This window comes from Carlito syrichta, unplaced genomic scaffold (assembly GCF_000164805.1).
Source record: "Carlito syrichta isolate Samal-C Ts95f unplaced genomic scaffold, Tarsius_syrichta-2.0.1 Scaffold311050, whole genome shotgun sequence".
Classification (NCBI taxonomy): Eukaryota; Metazoa; Chordata; class Mammalia; order Primates; family Tarsiidae; genus Carlito; species Carlito syrichta.
The window spans coordinates 152,224-173,906 of NW_007255146.1; the positions used below are offsets into that span (position 1 = coordinate 152,224).

Below are 21,683 nucleotides of genomic sequence, written 5' to 3' on the forward strand. Positions count from 1 at the left end.
GTTAGATACCCCAGCTAATGCACATGTCTTTCTAACACCTACATATTTGTACGAACTTATATTTACTTGTTTTTTTAATCTTTTTTTTCCCCTCTAGTTTGTTAAGTGCTTAGAAGCAAGAACTTGTTGACTGCCATAGAAATATATAGCACATTGTCTGGCCTGTCTACATTCATTACTTAATAAATGTTTGTTGAGTCTTACGGTGTCAATTGAGAAGATCGGATATGATTAAGAAGTTGCCATTAGGCTAACAGAACTCAGGAAACAGAGAGATGGAAATGACTTAGAATTGTGCTTGCTCAAAAAAGACCTGCTTTCTGATTTATCTTGACCTTGGATGAATTCTTCAAAATCTTGGTTAATTAAAGGGAGTAAGAGAACCCAAGAGAGCTTTCTTTTTTCTTAACTTCTAATAGTATAATATGGTTGTTACCTTCATGTATCAATTAGGACAATATCTGATTTTAATGAATCTACACAGAATCTAAAGATCCTATGTAATAATTGTACAGATCAAAAAATATTAAATGCTTTGTTAATATACTGACCATGAAGAAGTTTATAGTTGTTATATTTTAGTATAATTAGGATGACTAGTATGACTTGCTGAAATCATTGCCTTTCTACAAGGCTGCTGAATTTTGAATTCTCTGAGTAGGGACGAGTTATAATCTATGTACTACTTTTACTTTTCTGTCTCACCCTTGTATTTACCAAAGGAAACTTTATTATTGTTTATAATTAACCAATATAGCATTAACATGGGGATTAATGACCCCAGTGCATGAGTTTGATGAGCAAAAATAATGACCTCATTTAAAAAAGTGAATTGCTATTTTTGATTAGGTATTTTTACTCCCACTCTTCTAACTAACTGGGAAAGCTTTATACACCTAGATTAGAGTTTTCCAACCATAGCACTGTTGACATTTTACTTGAATAATTCTTTGTTGTGATGGCTCTTCTGTGCATTATAAGAAGTTTAACATCATACTCTACTTACTCAGTGCCAGTAGCAACCCCCTCTAGAGTTGTGAGAACAAAAAAATGTGTCCTTGGGGATGAAATCACCCTAGTTGAAAACCACTTACTAAATCATAAGTTTTATTGCTAGTGAGGTGGGAAAGTTATAAGAAAAACCACAACAATTGGGCACGTTAGACAGATATTCATCTACATGATGTTGGCAACTGCCTAATGCCAGACTTTACATAAATCCCCTTTGAAAAACTCAGTGGACCCTAACTTTCTTCCCTTTTTGTTTCCTTGCCCACATTCTTTTTATATCCTTACCCACTGAAATGTGTTTATTTGACTTCAGATCACTGGTGGTAGCTTTCAGGATAGATTAGGCTGTGGTAACAACTCAATAATCTTGGTGCTGCCTACCGACAAAGGAGTATTTATTGTATGTGCCACATTTTGCAAGCTGCCTGGGGGCTCTGCTCTGTGTTTCTGCACTCTAGGACTCAAGATAGGGCCAAGTTGTCACCAATCTTACGCTTTGTTGGAAGAGAGCATTCTGGAGGGTTTTGCTCCAGCAAATTCTGTGGCTTAGAAGAAGTACATCTCATTTCCATTCATTGGCTGGAATTTGTCACATGGCCTCACCCAAATAGAGTTCCCAGAATGTCAGTCCTACCATGTGCCCTGAAGGCTGGGAGGTAGAATATTTGGGTAACATTACTAAGCATTATCACAAGTACGGGAAATACTGGCATTTGGAGTCAGACTTGCATTTAAGTCTTGACCCTGGCACTTATTAACTATTTAACCTTTCAAAACTCCAGTTTGCTCATTAAAAAACAGGAATAACAATATTCACCTAGTAATAGAATTATAAACATAAATAGGGAAGTTTAATAACATCTAGCATTTTAGCATATTCTTTGTAACTTATGGTATTTATGAGAATAATGGTTATTTTGTGAGGTTTTCTTTTTGTCTATATGTCACCTAGAAGGGAGGCAAAAGCTTAATAGAGAGGCTATTAATCTCTTTTGGAAAAGTAGGACTGTCAAGGTGGTTCATGAAGCAGAACCTTGGGACATTAGAAAGAGGGGAGGTTTCACTGTTGCCCCTAGTGTTTTTAGCATGTAGGAATTTTTAGTGACTTTTAGGACATAATGAGACCAAAGAATTATCTCATATAATAAGGCAAAAATTCTCATAGTATTTCTGTTTTGCTTTCTATTGAATATCTCAAAGTTTATATTCTACTTGGAATTAAGCTGTCAAGGTTTTTGATCAACATAGAGGTTGTCAGGTCTGGTTTTGATAGTCTTCACTGAGTTCTTAAACTTTTTTTTTTTTAGATTGGAAAATGTGGTTTATTTATTTATTCATTTATTTATTTTTGAGTTGGAGTCTCACTCTGTTGCCTAGGCTGGAGTGCAGTGGCATGCTCACAGCCATCGCAGCCTCAACCTGCTGAGCCTAGGCGATCCTTCCACTTCAGTCTTCTAAGTAACTGGAACCACAGGCACATGCCACCATGCCCACCTAACTTTTGATTTATTATAGAGATGAGGTCTTGCCAAATTGTCCAAGCTTGTCTTGAACCCCTCGGCTCAGGGAATCCTGTTACTTCTGCCTCTGAAAGTGCAGGGATTACAGGTGTGAGCCACCACGCCCAACTGGAAAATAGAGTTTATTTAAAAAGTAAATTAGAGAGAGAGAGATTGATTGAGATCCACTTCCCCAAGGTAGGGTAGGGGGCCAAAACTTAAGAAAACATGGCCTGGCCTTCGCTCAAAGAACACATGACCAGACCATAGCTTAGCAAGGCAGTGGCTGAGTTCTTAAACTCTTGAATTGTAGATGAATTTAGAAAACACCTTTCCTAAGTTCCACAAAGATATTCAAGTGCTTCTTATAAATATTTTGCATATGTTGTAATATTTACAAAGCTTATTTTAATTATTGCAAAGAAGAACGCCGTTTGTACATGGAGCTGCTTATTTAACCTTGTGGTTTTGAAAAAAAATGTGTGTGTGTGTGTGTGTGTGTGTATTCCTCATAACAGAGTCTGGATTTAGCCTCTACCATGCCACTGAAATTGCTTCTAAAAGTTATACCAGTTACCATTGATTTCTGGACATCTCTGCTACATTTCATATTGCAGACTTGAAATTCTCTCTCCATAATCCTACTCTTAGCTGATTCCTCTTTCTTGGACTCTTTTCTGATCTGTGCCTCTCTTTGACCGTCCCTCAAGATGTCACCCTTGACCCTCTTTTTCATACTACATCAGAGCTTCCAAACTGGTGAACTGAGTGTGGCCCAGAGATGTATTTTGTTAGGCCTGTATAGTGATTAAAAAAAAAAAAAAAAGAAAATAAGTGAATTAGCTAGTAACACTTAAGAATTGGGAGATTTTACCTAAAAAAAATCTATGTTTTCTTCTCAAAAATTAAGAGGGGCTGTCAACACAGCACTAAGCCAGGTTTTTCTCATGGCAGCACTCAGCAAGAGCTGAGTAGTGACTGTTGGCTTTTGACAGGGCATGTACTGTTTGTTCACTTACTACCATCTCCACCTGGTCTGCTAACTTACATTTCTTGTTTCAGGAAAAAATGCTTTGTTCTCAAGCCAACGTCTTGGTATTATCTTACACTCTTCTCCTTTATGTTCCCCTTTCTGGTTTATTCCCTCCTTAATTAGACTTTGTAGATGTTTAACTTTCTTAGTGGTTTTGGTTTATCTCAATTTTATATTTTCTAGTCTATTCATTGCTACTTTATTTTGATTGGCTACTTCCTTATGTTTTTGATGTGTTTGATATTTGGTAGAAGCTCCCCAAAATACAAAAATATGTGTTTGTATTTTGTTGTGTGCTTGTTTTTAAGTAGAATATTAAGAGGGTCATTCATCCTAGTGGTAACTAAATACTAGTCTGTAAACTGATCCCATTGGCAAAATAACATTTATTTAACATATTGAGTTTTTCATAAAGTCGATTTATTCAATTTAAAGAAATGTATAGGTTATGTTCTTTTAGCAAGAGGTTGTAAAATGTCCTTTTATAAAATTATAGTTGAGAATTAATTTTTTAAGAATGGTTTACTTGATAAAATTAAGATTTGATAACCCCAGTATTTCATCTGATACTTCCTGACTTAAAGTGTGTGAACCATTAATATCAACCTCATAACCAATTTAAGATTTCTATGTGTAACATCTCCAAAAGATCTTCACCTAGCCCCTCATTTGAACTTCTCTAATAAGAGTACACTCTTGGCTAGTGTATCTAAGTAATAAGTCAGATACTTATCTAACTAGCCTAAGTAATGTACAGTAATAAGATATCTAAGGTATCTGAGCAATAGGTTGAATAGTGATAGATAAAGAAGAAAATAGTGTTGTGCAGGGGGTGGCAGTGAGACAGGTCTTTCGCACGGTGAGCATAGCACCTTGTATTAGCCCTAGGGGTAGTGCTTGCACACTCAATTTGTTAACAAAAAAGTGGAACTCTTGATGTAAATATGTATGTGAGATTGTACAAAAGAAAACAGCACTACCATTTACTGAGCACTTAACTATATGCTAGGCAGTACGCTAAATGCTGTACCCATATGGTTTATTTACCCCTCATAAAAGCAGAGTTTGCTGTTTTCATCCCTATTTTTTAGAATAGGGATGAATTTGAAGAGATTGAAAATGAATAACTGCTTAAGCTACATAGCTAGTAAGTGACCCTAGAAGGCAGAGTTTTGAGAATCCATAGCCCTTTAAATCAAACCTTCCATTTCCATATTTGAAAAGAAAACTAACCAAGAGAAACCTAATACCCTTTTTTATTACAGGACAGAATTTCTACAACAGTTTTCAAGTACATGATGCATCTGCTCATGTTTGAAACTTTTACCCCAAGTCTCAGACCATGTTTTAATCACAAAATAGGCTTGCCAAAACAAATCAAATAAGTGCATTGGTTTCTGCCATAACCTGTGTTTATGAACTTCTATTTTTCATGCATTTTTCCAACTTAAAAAAAATGTTTAACTTGTCACAGGGGCCCTTGTCATAGTAAGAAGTAGCCAGGTTCTTTTATATTATGGAGTGCTAATAAATGGAACAAGTCTTCCTTGTGTTAATAAAACTAATGATTGTTTTAACTTTAAGGCCCTAGGATGCTATATATTTTAGCATTCTCACAGCACTTTATACTTCCAACTTAGTTTATAGTTAGATATTTACCATGTAATCTCAGTGGAATAGAGTGGTATTCTTCTTGTTTTACTGATGAGAAGAAAGATAGATATAGCCAGTATGACTGACTCTCACAGTTTACATAACAAGTCATAGCTCTGGATTAACATTTAACTTTAGGTTCCTAGTTTTGGTCTGAGTTCACAGGCTGATGCTATCTTAAAAACCTGGTAATTTTTCAATTTTCCTGCAAAAGGGATTGATTTCTCCTTGCTGGGAAAATGCTAGATGCTGACATTCCGCAAGGCCAGCCTATACAGCCGAGATCAGCAACTCTTTCATTTCAGCTGGCTGCCTATAGGGAATGTGTTTAAGACACGGGTCAACACTCATAAGTTTGAGATAGCAAGCTCCATCTCTTTTTCTGTGTCTCTCTTCCTAGGTTTCCAATGTCTTTTTTTTTTTTTTTTAGTTGGAGTCTTACTCCGTTGCTCAGGCTGGAGTGTAGTGGCACGCTCATGGCCACCCTACCATCAACCTGCAGCACTCTGGTGATTCTTCTGCCTCAGCCTTCCAAGTAGCTGGAACTATAGGTGTGCTCTACCATGCCCAGCTAATTTTTTAATTTTATTGTAGAGACGAGGTCTCACCATGTTGCCCAGGCTGATCTTGAACCCGCGGGACTCAGGCAATTCTCTCGCCTTGGCCCCCGAAGCACTAGGATTATGGGCTTGAGCCACTGTTCCGGGCCTCCAATGTCTTAATAAAACTGGACCTGTGCCACAGCCCTACCCTGCCAAATCTCACCTAATTCTCATCTCCCTACTTCACATCCTAAATTGTGATTCATCAAATGTGCCTACAAAGAGGCTGGGTTCTAGTTATAATCCTACCCATGTTGTGCCTATCATTTTCCCTCTAGCCCTTTTTCTTTGTCACCTGGAGTAGTACAGACTGACAATCACTCTTCCTACCTCCAGTCTTACCCCCTTAAGCCCTTCCTTTATGCTAGTAGAGTGAACTGCCAGAAATGAAAATCCAACCAGTACCTTCCTGTATTGTTTGTATTTTTAAAATATTCTGTACATTCTGATGTTTTGATGCCTTGGAAAACATTTTTGGCTGGAGGAGACTGCTTCTCCTGGGGTTAGCTGATTTTTAGAGATAGCAAAGGGCTGGGGCAGCCAGGAATATGCTTCCAATATGCTAACTAACCTAGCCGCCTCTGTCTGGCCCATACACCCCAGCAGACCATATTCTTTTGCCTTAATCATACCAGGCAACTAGGGCCCACACCCTTATGGCCTAAAGCCCACCAGAATTTTTCAAACTAGGTTAACAGTTTACCCTTCTCTGCTTTGTCTTTTCAGTGGAGACTCTTTTAATAAAGGCCCTGGGCTATACTTTATTCTCACTGCCCTTTTTGTCCTCCTGACTGACCCTGGTCCTTTCCCAAGTGGCCCTGTGTGGCATGCCATGCCTTCTTTTTCTAGGCATTCGAGCATCAACTTCCTTCATGATAGTCACTTCACTTATTTATCTGATTAAAACAAATTCTGGGTACTTTAAAATCTATTTTCTAATTCTAAACTATCTAGTGGCTTCCCATTCCTAGAGGATGGCATCTACTCTCCTCATCATGGTATTTAAGGGAGGTCTCTCATAACTGGTCGTGTGTACCCCTCCAGTGTCTCCTCTCATCACTTCTTTCTTTAGGCTCTTGCACTAGAATTAATATTATTCCCCATGCACTGGAATTAATTATTTATGTTCCCCATGAACCTGTGTATTTCATGCCTCTGAACGTTTTCTTCATGCTGCTTTTATTTAAGTGCTTTTCCTTTAACATTTATCTCCTCAGTTGGTTCGTTTTTAAAAATGTAATCCATTATTACTGGACTCAGCAGTTAATAACAGAAAATCCTCCTTGAGCCAACAGATCAGGCTCTTTGCCACTTTGTGTACTTATTTTAATTAGCATTTACCTTATTGTACTGCAGTTTTCTCTTCTTGAGAGAAGTCAGCACTCTAAGCCAATGATCTGTCTTGTTCACTACAGTGTTCCCAGTGCCTCAATGCTATAATGGTGCCTGGCATACAGTGGGTCCTTAATGAATATTTGAGCGATGGTTTGTACATTTCTAACTTTACTCTAGACTCTAAGCTCCTTGAAGGTAATAACCATGACTTATGTCACTTAATATTTTTAACTTCTATGACCACCCCCCCCAAATATATTGCTTGTTTGTTTTGTTTTTTGAGTCAGGGTCTCCTTTTTTGCTCAGGCTGGAATGCCCTGGCACAGTCACAGTTCACCACTGCCTCAACCTCTCAGGCAATACTTCTGCCTCCACTTCCTGAGTAGCTGGACTATAGGCATGTGCCACCATGCCTGGCTAAATTAAAACATTTTTTTTTGTACAGACAAGGTCTTACTATGTTGCCCAGACAGATCTTGAACTGGCCTCAAGCACTCCTCCTGCCTTGGCCTCCCAGAGTGCTAGGATTGCAGGTGTGAGGCACTGTGCCTGGCCCTCTTTTTTCTTATATTTGCATGAACTTTAATTTATGACACTGATGGACTTTATGTAAGGTGCTCTTTCAGACAACACCTGAACACCTGAACCTGAATCTAATTTAATGAACACATAATATATACCCATGCTGCACCAAGCATGCTGTTAGAGATTGCCATTTAAACATGGCTTATTATAGCAAGGGAGAAATATAAAAAGAACTAAAATATAAAATGCTGGACTAGATCTTACAAACTCCTCTTTAAACATCATTATGGAAGCAATTCTGTCTGTAGAGAAGGTCACAGTTCAAGAAAAACAATAGCAGAAATATTTTATCAAGATTTTCGGCTGGGCACGGTGACTCAAGCCTGTAATCCTAGCACTTTGGGAGGCCAAGGTGAGGTAGTTGCCTGAGCCCGTGGATTGGAGAACAGCCTGGGCAACTTGGCAAGGCCTCATCTCTACAATAAATAAATAAAAATTAGCCGGGCATGGTAGCGCATGCCTGTAGTTCTAGCTACTTGGAAGGCTGAGGCAGAAGGATTGCCAGCGTCCAGCAGGTAGACCGTGGGTGGCTGTGGGCATGCCACTACACTCCAGCCTCGGCAACGGAGTGAGACTCCAACTCAAAAAAAAAAAAAAAGATTTTCAAGAATTAGGCAGGTAGACAGGGAAAAGTTATTTAGAAAGGCAAAATGAGCAGCAGAGCTAATGTACTCGATGTTGAGGAATAGTGTGGAGTCACCTAAGGTTAGAGTACATGATTTGTAAACAGAATTTGTATGTGATGTAGCTGGGGCTAGACTGTGATAAATTTTGAGTTGGGATTTTAATTTATAAGCATGACATGTTTCTTTATTGGAGATGTAGATTTATTGTAGAAATCTGGCCAGTGTCAATGACAGTATAATGACAGAATATATAATGGGAGCAGAAAGTAGTCCAAATAGGAGATGATAAGACTTTGGACTATGATGTTAGGAGTGAAAAGAGAAGCAGATAGAAGTGAAGGGTGGTGATGTGGTAGATTTGAATTGAGTCAACTTAGCTAAGCTCAGATTGTATCTCAGAATCCCCTTCGCTCTGACCACAAGAGACATCATGCACAACATTTGGAAGTGCTAAGTCAAGTGGCATCAGTGCAACCAGTGCAGGGGCATCAATTATTAATATCAGTTATTAATATCACATACACTGTTGCTGATTTGCTGGCTTACTCATTGGAATGAATTGACAGCTGAGCCTGCAATTTCTCCCACTTCTGCTGGATCTTCTCCTTCAGCTTCTCTGGATCTGGCAGACAGCACTAGGCACGAAAGCACCAACTCCCACAATTACATCAGGTCAAATACAGGTAATAAATTCCATATTCTATATAAAATGCCTAGCTGTTTTTGATAGTTTTTCATTGAATTTTGATCCAGAATTACCAATATTGCTAAGTTATGTAGTAAGAGTTTTGGGGCAGGCCTTGAATTAGAAGGACCTTGATGAGACTTACAGAAACCTAATGTCACTCCTGGAGGCTTTTGGTAAGGGTTTATTTATTTATTTATTTATTTATTTTGAGTTAGAGTCTTACTAGGTCACCCAGACTGGAGTGCAGTGACCGCTCCCGGCCACTGCAGCCTCCACCTGCTGGGCTCCTGCGATTCTTCCACCTCAGCCTTCCGAGTAGCCAGAATTACAGGTGCACGCTACCATGCCCGGCTAATTTTTTGATTTTATTGTAGAGATGAGGTCTTGCCTGCCCAGGCGGGTCTCGAACCCGTGGGCTCAGGCAGTCCACTCACCTCAGCCTCCCAAAGGCACAGGATTATAGGCTGAGCCACCGAGCCCGGCGTAAGGGTTTAAAGAAGAAAAGAAGAAGGCTTTGGTGAGAGAAATATTATTGGAAGCTAGAAGAAAGGTGACTTCTATAGCATAGTAGCAGAAAGTATAGCAATTCTGGCAGCATTAACAATGGAATATATATATATATATATAAACTATCTCAACTGTATAATCTAGTGAAGGAAATTCTAGACAGTATTGAAGGTCCTGTCTGAATTCCTCTAGCTGCCTATAGTGAAAGTGAAAGAGGAGAAAGGCAAGCAAGAGGAAGAATTGTTAAATATAAAGGAGTAACAACTTTTGGGGTTTGAAAAATAAAACTGTTTCTCATTTCCTGCCTCTCCAGACAGTAAATGATGCTAAACTTAAGCAATGTGTTCCAGACCGAGCAAATCCAGTAAATTATGAACTTTCAAAAGAAGTCCACAAACTTTTCAAAGGGTTTGTATCAGTTTGGGTTAAGAAGAATAGTGTAAAATGAAAAGATTAAACCATCGCACACTGTTAGTAGGAATGTCAAATGGTGCAGCCATTGTGGAAACCAATCTGGCAATGTCTCAGAATGGAGAGTAGTTGTTAAAGGCTCCAAGCTTTGTTTTTGGGGTGATGAAAGCATTCTAAAACTAATTGTGGTGTTGGTTACATAACTTGGTGAATATACTAAAAAACATTGACTTATATAAATGGGCGGATTAATTTATATTTCAATAAATTGTTACCACACAAAAAAAGAGGCCTTTGGAACTTTGAATGTCTATGGACAGAAAGCAGCCTGAAAAAACTACTTGGCATACATGAGCTGCATTTTATGGAAAATAAAGAAATTCAGAGGGTAGAATCAAAAAAACCCAAATAGGTGAACCAAGAGCTAATTCCAGGTAGTAGAATCATACTTGAGGGAATCATACTTGAGGGACTGACAGCTTGTGCCTACTTAGATTTCAGAATTTCATTGAACCACTGGCTGTTTTGTCCCTCTCATTGTTTCTGTTTTTGAAAGGAACTATCTATTGTGTGCCCCATGTTTCACTCACTGTATGGGGAGAGATAAAATTTGTCTCTTTAGTTCATAAGTCTTCAGATTATGATGAACTGTATTCAAGGTGGACTTAAGGAACTGCCCCCGAAGAGATGCATCTACCTTTGCACCTAATTTAGATGACAAGATCTTTGGACCTGATGCCCTAAATAGAAGAAACTTTTGAGGAAGGGAGTTCTAGGGAGAAAGTGTCTTTATTTTACAGGAGGAAAATAAATAGCTCCTGACCACAGGGTGGACTGTGGTGGGTTTTAAAATACGTCCACAAATTTTTGGTCACTTGCCATCAAGAGATAGAGTTTGATTTTTCTTCTTTGTATAATGGCCTGCCTCAGTGACTGGCATCTAATGAATAGAATGTAGCAGAAGTAATGCTGCATGACTTTTGAAGTAAGGTCATGGGAGTGATACAGCTTCCACTTCACTTTCTGTCTTGAGATGCTTATCCTTAGAACCACATCACCATATTGTGAGGAAACCCAAACCACATTGGAAAGGCTACACGTACAGGCTGACCACCCTGAGGACCTAACCAACAACTAGCATCTACCACCAGGTGTGGGTAAATGAGCCTTTAGATAATATCTGCCCCAGCTTTTAAGTGGCTACAGTTGTCACTAACAGAAGTTTAGACAAGCCTCACTCAAATTAAGATTTGTGAATAAAATAAATATTATTTTAAGCCATTAAGTTGTGAGTTGGTTTGTTTCCCAGTGATAGATGACTGGAATAGGTGATATTAATAGGATTCATTGCATGTTGGAAGTAAAGAAGAAGGAATTAAGACTTAACCGGGTTTTCTAGGTTCTGCAAGTTAACCGCAGTATCAGATTGTAGTGGCCTGTTTACACACACAAGGCAGTAGAAAATTGCCAGTGTTTAGACAGTGTCAGCTGGTTACTGGCCATAGCATAGTTGCTTTAGAGGTGGTGATTGTCGTGGGACATTTTAAAAAACAAAATCTTATGACTAGTGTATTTAGACAGTAACAGATTTATTTTTCTTAGGAAATGAAAATAGTATCAGAGTAAAGAAGTTGAAACAATTTTGGAAGCGATAAGGCAAAGAGCAGTGATTAAGAAGCTGAAAATTATTGTATCTATCCTAGCAACTGAAAGTCAATATTAATCCTCACCTTTTGTTTTACTGTTATGATACTGATGTTATAATAATCCCTTTATATATTTAATGGTCCTTTTTTAGAACTTTGGTGCTTGCTTTACCCTCTTCTGGAAAGAGTCTTGTCTGTAATAGCATTCTCTCAGTGAGGCTGTCCTTGGGTCATCCTATTTAAAATTGTAAGCGTGGCTGGACGTGGGCGCCAAAGCGAGAGGATTGCCTGAGCCTGTGGGTTCGAGACCAGCCTGGGCAAAATGGTGAGACCTTGCCTCTACAATAAATAAAAAAAAAATTAGCCGAGTGTGGTGGTGGGCTCATGTAGTTCTGGCCCCTTGGAAGGCTGAAGTGGAAGTATTGCCAGAGCCCAGCAGGTTGACGCTGGGGTGGCAGTGAGTGTGCCACTGCACTCCAGCCTGGGTGACGGAGTGAGACTCCAACTCAAAAAAAAAAAAAAAAAAGTAAACATCTAACTTCCCACACTCCCTATTTCCCTTTACTGTTTTTATTATTTTTCTTTAACACTCATTACCATCTAACGTACTAGATTTACTTATTTGTCTTCTACTAGAATGTGGTTTCCTTGAGGGAAGGGATTTTTGTCTTTTTCGTTGGCTTCTCTATTTTCAGTGCCTGTAATAGTGTTGAACATGTAGTAGGTGCTCAATAAATTTTTGTTGAATAAATGAATAAAGTGGTTTCTGAATTCCAAAGGAAGTATTGAATTGTGTTCAGCATACTTTAAATGCAGAATGTAGTTTATAATGTTCAAGTTTTTGGAAATCAGCAATCTAAATGTGGCACATATATATGCAGTCTAAATACCTACAAGTCTTATCTGGGTATAAATAGGGTTGTGTTAATAATCAGATATTTCTAGCTACCACCCTTCTCCCTTCTCCTTTTTTGTCTTTGTTTTAATCTTTTATTTGGAAATTTTTAAACATACATGAAAATAACAAGACTAGTGTTATGAATTCCTATGTACTTATTACTCAGCATGAATAATCATCAATAAATCCTGTTTGATCTACTTCTTCTACCTACTTTTTTCCCTTGGATGATTTTACAGAAAACTCAAGACATCATTTTATTTCACCTGAAAATTTCAGTATACATTTCTAAATGTTAGGCACATTTAAAAGAAACACTGCCACCATATCATCTTCACACATAACAGATTAATTTCTATCATCTAATAATTAATCCATAAACAACTTTCCCTGATTGACTCCAAGGTATTTTTATTCAAATAAAGCTTCAAACAAGGTCCATACATTATGTTGGCTGTTATTTGTTTTAAGCTTATTTCATAACAGTTTCCGCCCTTTTTATTAATGCTATTGGTTTGTTGGTGAAATCTTGTGTCATTCGCTCTGTAGAATTTTCCATGTTATAGATTTGGCTGAGTGCTTTCCTGAGAGGTATCTAACTTGCTCGCAAGTCCTCCTGTTTTTTTGTAACTGGTAGTTAGATCTCAAAACCATGTTTAGATTCAGGTTTAATTTTTAGGCAAGAACGTTTCATAGGTGGTGCTGTATACTTTTGTTTGTCTCACTGTGTCACCCAGCTTGGAATAGAGTGGCACGATCATGACTTACCACAGCCTCATCCTCCTGAGCTCAGACAGTTCTTCCACCTCAGCCTCCTGAATAGCTGGGACCACATCCTGCGCTACTATGCCCAGTTTATTTTTTGAATTTTTGTGGAGATGAGATCTTGCTATGTTGCCTAGGTTGGTCTCGAAATCTAGGGCTCAGGCAATTCTTCCACCTTGGCCTCCCAAAATGCTAGGATTATAGGTGTGAGCTACTGCGTCTGGGCTGGACTTTGTATTGCATCACCCCCTAAGGCTTATAACATGTGATTGTTTCAATTTTAATGAAGTTAAAATTGATTGATGGGTTATTAGCCTGAGTGCTTACTTATAAAGTTCATCATCAACCTTTCATCTAAGACTTTTAGCACTCAATTATGATTTTGCATGGATCCATTACTTTATTAGAATTTGCAAAACTGGTGATTTTTCTAAAGTTATTTTTTTCTTCCTCATTTATTATTCCACTTCAATTCCTCTGTGAATAAGAACCTCATTAACTATTAGGTTGCACTGAAATGCAGTTTGTACTGGAAGAGCAGAATAGAGCAGAATAAATGCTGGATTTTTGTCCTTTATTAATTTTCATACTGAATTCGTACCCCGATGACTCCCAGTGTGATTAATGTTTTTCTTTTTTTTTTAAAGAATGCCATTATGAACTCTAAGATATTACTATTTTGATGTGTTTCAGCCCACTCTAGATTATTTTTTCTGATCCTTTATATTTTCCATTTTCGACTAGTGAGAACTCCTAGAAGTTTGCGTTTGTGTTCTTTTGATATGATCTCATTAGTATTTGATAACTTTCTTTTTTTTTTTTTGAGTTGGAGTCTCACTCTGTCGCCCAGACTGGAGTGCAGTGGCTGCTCCTGGCCACCGCAGCCTCGACCTGCTGGGCTCCGGCGATCCTTCTGCCTCAGCCTTCCAAGTAGCCAGAATTACAGCATAAGATATCCTAGGCACATCTTGTAAGTTTCCTGCCCCAAACCTGAACCAGCTATTTTTCCTCCCTTTTACTTAGGAAATCATCTAATGTGTCCTGCCTTTAATACGGTGGATCTCAGAATGTTTTTGTTTCCATGACACACCAATTCTGCAATTAGAGATTCTAAAGCTGTGTAATAAAGAACTCTGATTCCTAGTGGTTACCTTCTTCATTCTCTTCTAAGATCATGACTGAGAGATTATTAATAAGAGCATTGAGTGGTGGTAAAAACACTAAGATCATTACATTGAATGATAAGAAGATAAAAATGATGCCCTCAACTTTAGGAAAACTACTCGGCCTGAAGACTCTAGACCTTCGAAATAACCTAATCCCCAAAGTGTGTCCAGAGATAAGCACCTTAACCCAGGTGAGGAACAGCATATCTTTTTTGGATTGAGGATGTAAAATAAGGAGAGAAAAGATGTGAGATACAGAACAGTGACTTGGATCTATGGAGACTAAGCTCTCTGGAGACATATGTGGAGTGTTGTTGGAGTGGCATCAGAAGGCTTTCTTGCTTAGGGAATGACATGTGATAGTAAGAGAAGATGTTTCAATTTATTCATGTGCCTTTTGGCCCACATCTAGGATCAGGGGATTAGGTCTCTGCCACACTCATCTTTCTGAAGGCTGTCATCTGGAAAGGGATTGGAAGACTGGATCTGCTTGTCTACCTTGGGGGGTCACATCTGGAAGTAGGTTTGAGGCTTCCAGAGACGCTGTTCACCCTGGAGACTGTCCTGAAGCTTTTGCATGTGGGATGAAGAGACATTTAGGATGTAGGAAAGGAATTCCTTTTCAATTTCCTAGGATAGGCTGAAACTTTGAAATGGACTGTTCGCAGAAAATAGGAAAGAGGGGACAATTCATTTCTTCTGAAATAGTCTTTAAAAGAAGGTTAATATTTTAAATAAAGAGGACCCTTCTTAAATAGCAACAGTTGACATAAATGAATCCCAGATGTTTGTGTTAAACCATTTCTGCCTAACAATGTGAAACTCTAGCAGTTGAAAAATCTCAAGGTTGAGAGAAGACAAGGAATATTGACTTTGTAAGTTTATTTTGTTCACTTCTAAATTGTCATGAGCACAGGGAGAACCTATAACCAGCTAACGCATTGTATGTAGCTCACTAAATTTGAGTTCAGAGATTCAAATAAGACTTCTGTTTTCTCACCTTCATCCTACCTTTTATTTTTTAGGTTTAAGAATTTATTTGCATTTGTAATCTGAGGCTGCGTCTTCACAAGAAATAGGGTAATATTTACAAATTCCTCCACTCAGTAATAACTTCAGAAAATGCACTTGTGGTTATAGGACAGCAAGGACTTGGACTTTTCCAATGGGATAGAGGAGTTCTTATGTAAACGAAGTTAGGACTTGACTGAATACATTCTCTCCCTCTGCTTGAATTTATTCCCATTAGAGAAATACTGCACAATATTTTAAGAAAATTGAATACTTAAAAAAACTTATAATGCAAAGCTGTCTTCTCTTCTGTCTCATTCCTCTTGTCCCCAATCCTGATCACCTATAACTACTTTTAACTTGTCTTTATTCTTGTTGTTTCTATTGTAGGCATCATTCTTTATTTTCCAAATACAGTTATATTAATGTTAATATGTTTAGTTTCTTCATAGGTTTTTTTTTTTTCTTTTTTTTTTTGTCATCCAGGCTGGAGTATAGTGCTGCAATCATACCTCACTGCAGCTTCTAACTCCTGGGTTCAAGTGATCCTCTTATCTAAGCCTCCCAAAGTGCTGGAATTACAGACATGAGCCACTACACCTAGGCCCCATAGGTATCTTTTAAACATAATATTATTACACCTTATTTCTTCTTTTATCAACTACAGTGTCTATTTAGTCTCCACTTTGTAAGATGACAATGTCAGCCTTTGTAATCTATCTACAACTCTCCTTTTCCCTCACAACTCTAAATTTCTTTTGTAAGATTTATAGCATTTATATCCTATTCAGTTATAACATGAAATCTTAAATCTTAACCATAAATCTTAATTTTGTCTCTTAAGGAATTCTAAAATTCTTAAATGTATATTTTTAATAAGTAAATATTCATGTGGAGTCAACTACTATGATTATATTTTCTTCTATATCATTTTTGTTCCTTTGATATTTCTAATTGTCTTTTCTTTATTCTTGTGCCTTTGCTTTATTGTGGCCTCATTTTATTTCAAACTCAACCATATTACATATTCTATCAAATGTACTCTTCCTTGAGATACTTCTTTCCAAGGCCTTCCATTCTTCTGCCACAGTCTAAGCTGATTGCTATCTAGTCTTGCTGGATACTGTCAGCCTAGGACAGTATTATAAAAGTAATACTTTTAAGCTTCTTCACTCACAAAATGGTAACAAATAGAATTACAACATCAACTATTTATAGGGAGCCAGACACAACACCAGGAACTATTTATTCTTTTTTGCAATCTTGCAAGGAAGTAATTAACTTGTTAAAAAATTTATTGTTTAAAATTTATTGTTCAGGAAGAGGTTGTTTCTTGTGAAAGGTCACCTAACCAGTGGATATATCTATAAAATGAGGTCTCTTTGGAGGCTCCTTTTAGGTCTGTTATTTTATTATTCTATATATTTAGTGTGAAATTCATCAGGGTGTGGTGTTCATTTTACAGTTTCTAAAAACCAAAACTGAGTTGCCTAAAGATAGCCAGTTTGAACATGAATGGATTATCCTCACCTCCCATTTGTTTTCATACTTTTAGCAATATTTACTACTTATTTTCTTGTGTTTATGCTGGTCTGAGGGTGCAAGGTGTGCATAAAGTGTGGTCCCTGTCTTCATGTTTTAGAGTAAATTAAATGTGAATATATGTAAAGTTATATGACTGGCATGTAGAACTTCTCAATACATTTTATTTGCTATTATGATTAGCATTATCATTATGGTATAACTAGCAACAGTGATAAAATGGGGTAGGGAGTTCTTTAGTGAGTACCAATTCTACCTTTTTTCTTTGCTTATTTGACTAGTGAAGCTATGGAAAATTTCAGTCTCTTCTAATTACAAGAAAAAAATGCGTTAATGTGCTATAATTTATGGTGAATATATTTGGCAGTGATGGTTAAAGTACTAGGATGTCAACAGTTTTCAAAGAAGCACTTTATGAATTTTGAGGACAAAGACCGTGTCTTGTCCCTATTGCTTGACACTTACTAAGCCACATCACGCTGATTTGAATGGAATGGGATAGAAGCAATTTTCAAAGTCCAGCTTGACCAAACACTGTACTATTGTGATCATGGGATCATGTGGAGACAAAAGTCTCTTATAGGTAATCAGTCATGTTTTAAAAATCCCCAAAGAAACAAATAGACATCATCTCTAATTGTGTGCAACATTTTTGACATGCATCATAAAGTCCAGTGCAGTGTGGCAATGTTCCCCATAATCTGCTCTGATGTGCAGCTGCCCAGGACAAAACTGTAGTCTCCCATGCTTTTTATTTGACTGTAAACAATTGACAGTAAATAAGTCCAATTCTAACCAGAGTTAGGTAGTTTGTACATTTGTTATTGTGTCCCTAGTCTCTCCTTTTCCTACTTTTGCTGTCCTTAATGACCTCTAACCCAGTAAACTTCATCTATTCATTCATTTACATATTCAACAACTAGTTATGTGTGCCTGCAGTGGACTAGACACTGCCAGGTGATGGCAGTAGAAAAAAAATAACAAAATTATTCATGTTTCCCCATTCTCAGGTTTAGTGGGGGAAAACTAATCAAACATACAAATAAATGTAAAATTATAATTGCTATGAAGGAGAACTGTTTTGTGCTATGAGAGTCTCTAGTCAGAGATGTCCGAGAGGGTGACCTGAGGGAGTGCAACTGAGCTAAGATGTGATAGTTAACAGTTATTCAGATGAACAGAAGCGGGATGACTGTATACTGAGACTTTCCATGTCTCTTCCTTCATGGGCATTCTGGTCTCCCTCTCTAGCCCTGGTAAAGCAGAAAGGATCTGATGGCATTTATGCTGTTTGCCAGCCTTTCCTTTCTCCTGTCCTATCCACTGGAAATGTTTTGTTTCTCCAACTAGTAAGTAATGCCTCCTGTTTTCTAAGTCTTATTATCAAAACGGATTCATTTTGGTTTTTTGTGTCCTGTCCTGGTATGGGGCACCTAATGAGTTTCTTCTTTCTAAGTTCCTGTCATTCCTCCTTTACCTCTGCTTCTATGCCTAGGCCTGCATAAGCCTTCTGCATCCTTGCTAGAAATTCAGCTTCTCCCTTGAACTTACAGTAGAGACCCAACCCTCTTCTCTCAACTGCCAGCTGGGTGGTGTGAAACAACTCATAGACTCTCTCTGTGCCTTTCTTGACTCATTTATAAAATGGTCCTCATCATTCCTAGCTCCTTAAGTTGCAGTCGACATTACTCTCCTTCAAACTTCCAAACACTTAAGATTTTGCATCTTAATTGATGTCAATTTTGTATTGTAATTCTCCTTTCCAGATAATTTGGAACTCTTGTCCTTCCTTTGTATTTATTCTTTCTTGGTGAGGCTTCTGACAGAATGTTAAAAGATAATGGCTTGTTAATGCTTTTACTATGAATGCCAGTAGAGATTCCGCCTCATATTTAGTGAGTAGGACATGCCAGTTCCATGGCACTGGGTTGAACTTTGGGCTTTAAGAGGCCAGCACTAAGAGTTTTAAGGGATCTCCATGAAGTATATAGAGATTAGATATCATGCTGGCCCTTGGAAACGTTCCTTCAATTTCCAATGAAATTATAATTGTTTTGAGAAATCTGACTTTCTGTTTTAGGAAGTTACTGCAAAACTGAATAGTAGCTTTGGAATTGGCAGTTATTCATATAAACAAATTCCTTTAGGAACAGTTGGGCTCAGAAGAAGTATTTTGGCAGTTGCATTGAATAGCAGTTTGAAAGATGCCATAGCTTCCTTAAAGAAGGCATTTATAAGAATTAGCAGAGTGAATCATAATGCTCTCCTCCCCCACACACCCTGACCATACAAATGCTAATTCAAAAATGTAAATCTGTTATTTTTTTCTCATTAGTTTTATTCAATTGTTTTTACAAAACAGTTTACAAAATCTGATGCTGTATTATGTGCTATTTGATTATAATGAATGGGAATATCTTCTCTTCTTAAGGAGCTTAAAGATTAATATTTCTCATAGTAGCTCAAAGATATTTATGCATGTTATAGACAAATGATCTAATAGTTTATTGCAAGTCATGATTTAATTTAGGAAGACAGAGTTCCAGAGAAAGATGGGCATTTCAGATTTTTTTATACTCAAAAGAATTTTCATCACTTGTTTATGTTTTTGTTTTACTCGTGGGCAAAGACTAATAGACAGGTGCAAAAATAAATCCTCTTTTGCAACCCAGAACTCACTGACGATGAGACAGTTTAATGTGATGGAGGTATTGATAACCATAAGGTTCCAGCATTGCAGAATTGATAATTAAAAAGCATAGGACATGAAGGTGAGCTCATCTATATTTAGTATTCCAATTTCATGATGTATTAAGATTGTTTTTTAAATAAGGGCTTTTATTTTGAGAACAAGATCTCTGAAGTTGAAAGTATTTGCATATTTCACTGAACTGTACTATTGACTGATAGCTTAGGAATGAATATGACTTGAACTCATTCATGTTTAGAGAGGATGTCGAATTGAGAACCAGGTAGATTCATCTACTCTTAAAATGACCCTAAAGCAAATTGGTTGAAGAAATTATATCCCAGAGTTTCTAGGTGGGGCATTTTGAAGTGTTTATCAGTGTACCCATTTTCAAGTGGAGATAAAAGAAGCCAAGATAAAAGAATCATGGGCTTACAGGATAATTGTGGAATAAGCATCAATTCTATTTAAAAAGAGCTGTCTTGAAGATATCCTTTGAAGTGATAAATTTTGATTCCAACTTTAGAGGACTCTGGTGGAGTTGATGGAAAGTAGAAGAAATCATGATGTGTAAAATTATTTGAATATAAATGTATTGATTAATAAGTTTATCCAAGTTAATCATGGATGCCATTTAAAAAACAAGTTAATCAAAAGACATAATAAATAGCATAGAGTTTTCTGGTGGTAATTGATAGCTATGAGCATTGAATAATTAAATGTTAAGAGGGGTTGAATTGGTCCAAGTTCTAGGTCTACGTGTGATATGTACTACATTTAATTGAATATAAGGGTTAGTGAGAATGAGCAGATGGTGACAATAAAGTATGCAGCTCATTAGAAGGAAATGAATCAACCTGGGCAGATTGGAGCAGACTAAGCTCAAAGATATTTGATTTTGGAAAAAAGAAATGATGTGGAGCCATAATGAGTATTCCACAGTTTGAACCCTGGCCAACAACAGTTAACTGATATTTATTGAGCAACTGTTATATTCCAGATACTGTACTTTGAATGCTAAAAGAACCACACAGAGACCTTGTTATTACAAATTTCCAATAATAGAGGTAAGGTATACACATGAATCACTATAATACAAAGCAGAAGATAATAATTGGCAATAGAAAGGATGCTGTTTTGCAAATGCAAAAGGAGAATGGCATCATGGGGAAGGGGGTATATGCCAAGAGGGAGCATTAAATACAGAATTCCATTATAATTATTGGAGAGCCAAAGTATAATTAATATTTAATAGAAACAGAATCCCAAAACATGTTATTACTGTAGAGACAATACAGAAATTTATCTAGCAAAATTAACAGAAGTTATTCTGTGGTCATTTTTCTCTTTTCTGAAAATATCATTTTCAAAAGCAGCTGTGACCCAGGACCTCAGAGCTAGGATCACTCTGCAAGCACCTATGCTCCAGATCCCAGTTCTGTGGCATCTCTGTGTGCATCTGCACATCAGACATTGGTACCTTTGCCAGCACAAATATGTTCATGTGCTGGACCTAGCATCAAGGGTCTTCCCCTTGGCCACAGCTTCCTCCCCGTTGGGAGAAAAAAGACCAGCAGGATCGCAGCAGCCTTCACCATTGGGGACCCTAACATATGCAAATCTATCAATGTAATACAACATATTAACAAAATGAAATAAAAAACCCAGATCATTCTCACAACAGATGAAGAAAACACATTTGACAAAGTTCAGCATCCATTCACAATTAAAACTCAACAAAATAGATGTAGAGGGAACTTAACATAATAAAGGCCATATATGAAACACCCACAGCTAACATCAAAATCAATAAAGAAAAACTGAAAGATCTTTTTCTCTAAGTTCTGGTATAAGAATACCTACTGTCTTCACTTTTTTTCAACATGGTACTGAAAGTCTTAGTTGGAGCCATTAAACAAGAAAAGAAGACGAAAAAGAAGAAAGCAACCAAATAAAAAAAAAGAAATGTTATCTCTATTTGCAAATAATGTGATCACGTACATAAAAAACCCTAAA

General features: G+C 37.3%; 1 protein-coding gene across 1 annotated transcript in view; it reads left to right on the plus strand.

Annotated features, from left to right (window-relative positions):
* The first annotated feature begins 14,387 nt into the window (after positions 1-14,387).
* Positions 14,388-21,683, plus strand: part of LRRC69 (leucine rich repeat containing 69) — a 100,652-nt gene continuing 93,356 nt past the window's right edge. Inside the window, exon 1 of the mRNA XM_008068491.1 lies at positions 14,388-14,616. Within this exon, the coding sequence (XP_008066682.1) occupies positions 14,434-14,616 (183 nt within the window). The 5' untranslated portion in view covers positions 14,388-14,433. The remainder of the gene's footprint in view (positions 14,617-21,683) is intronic.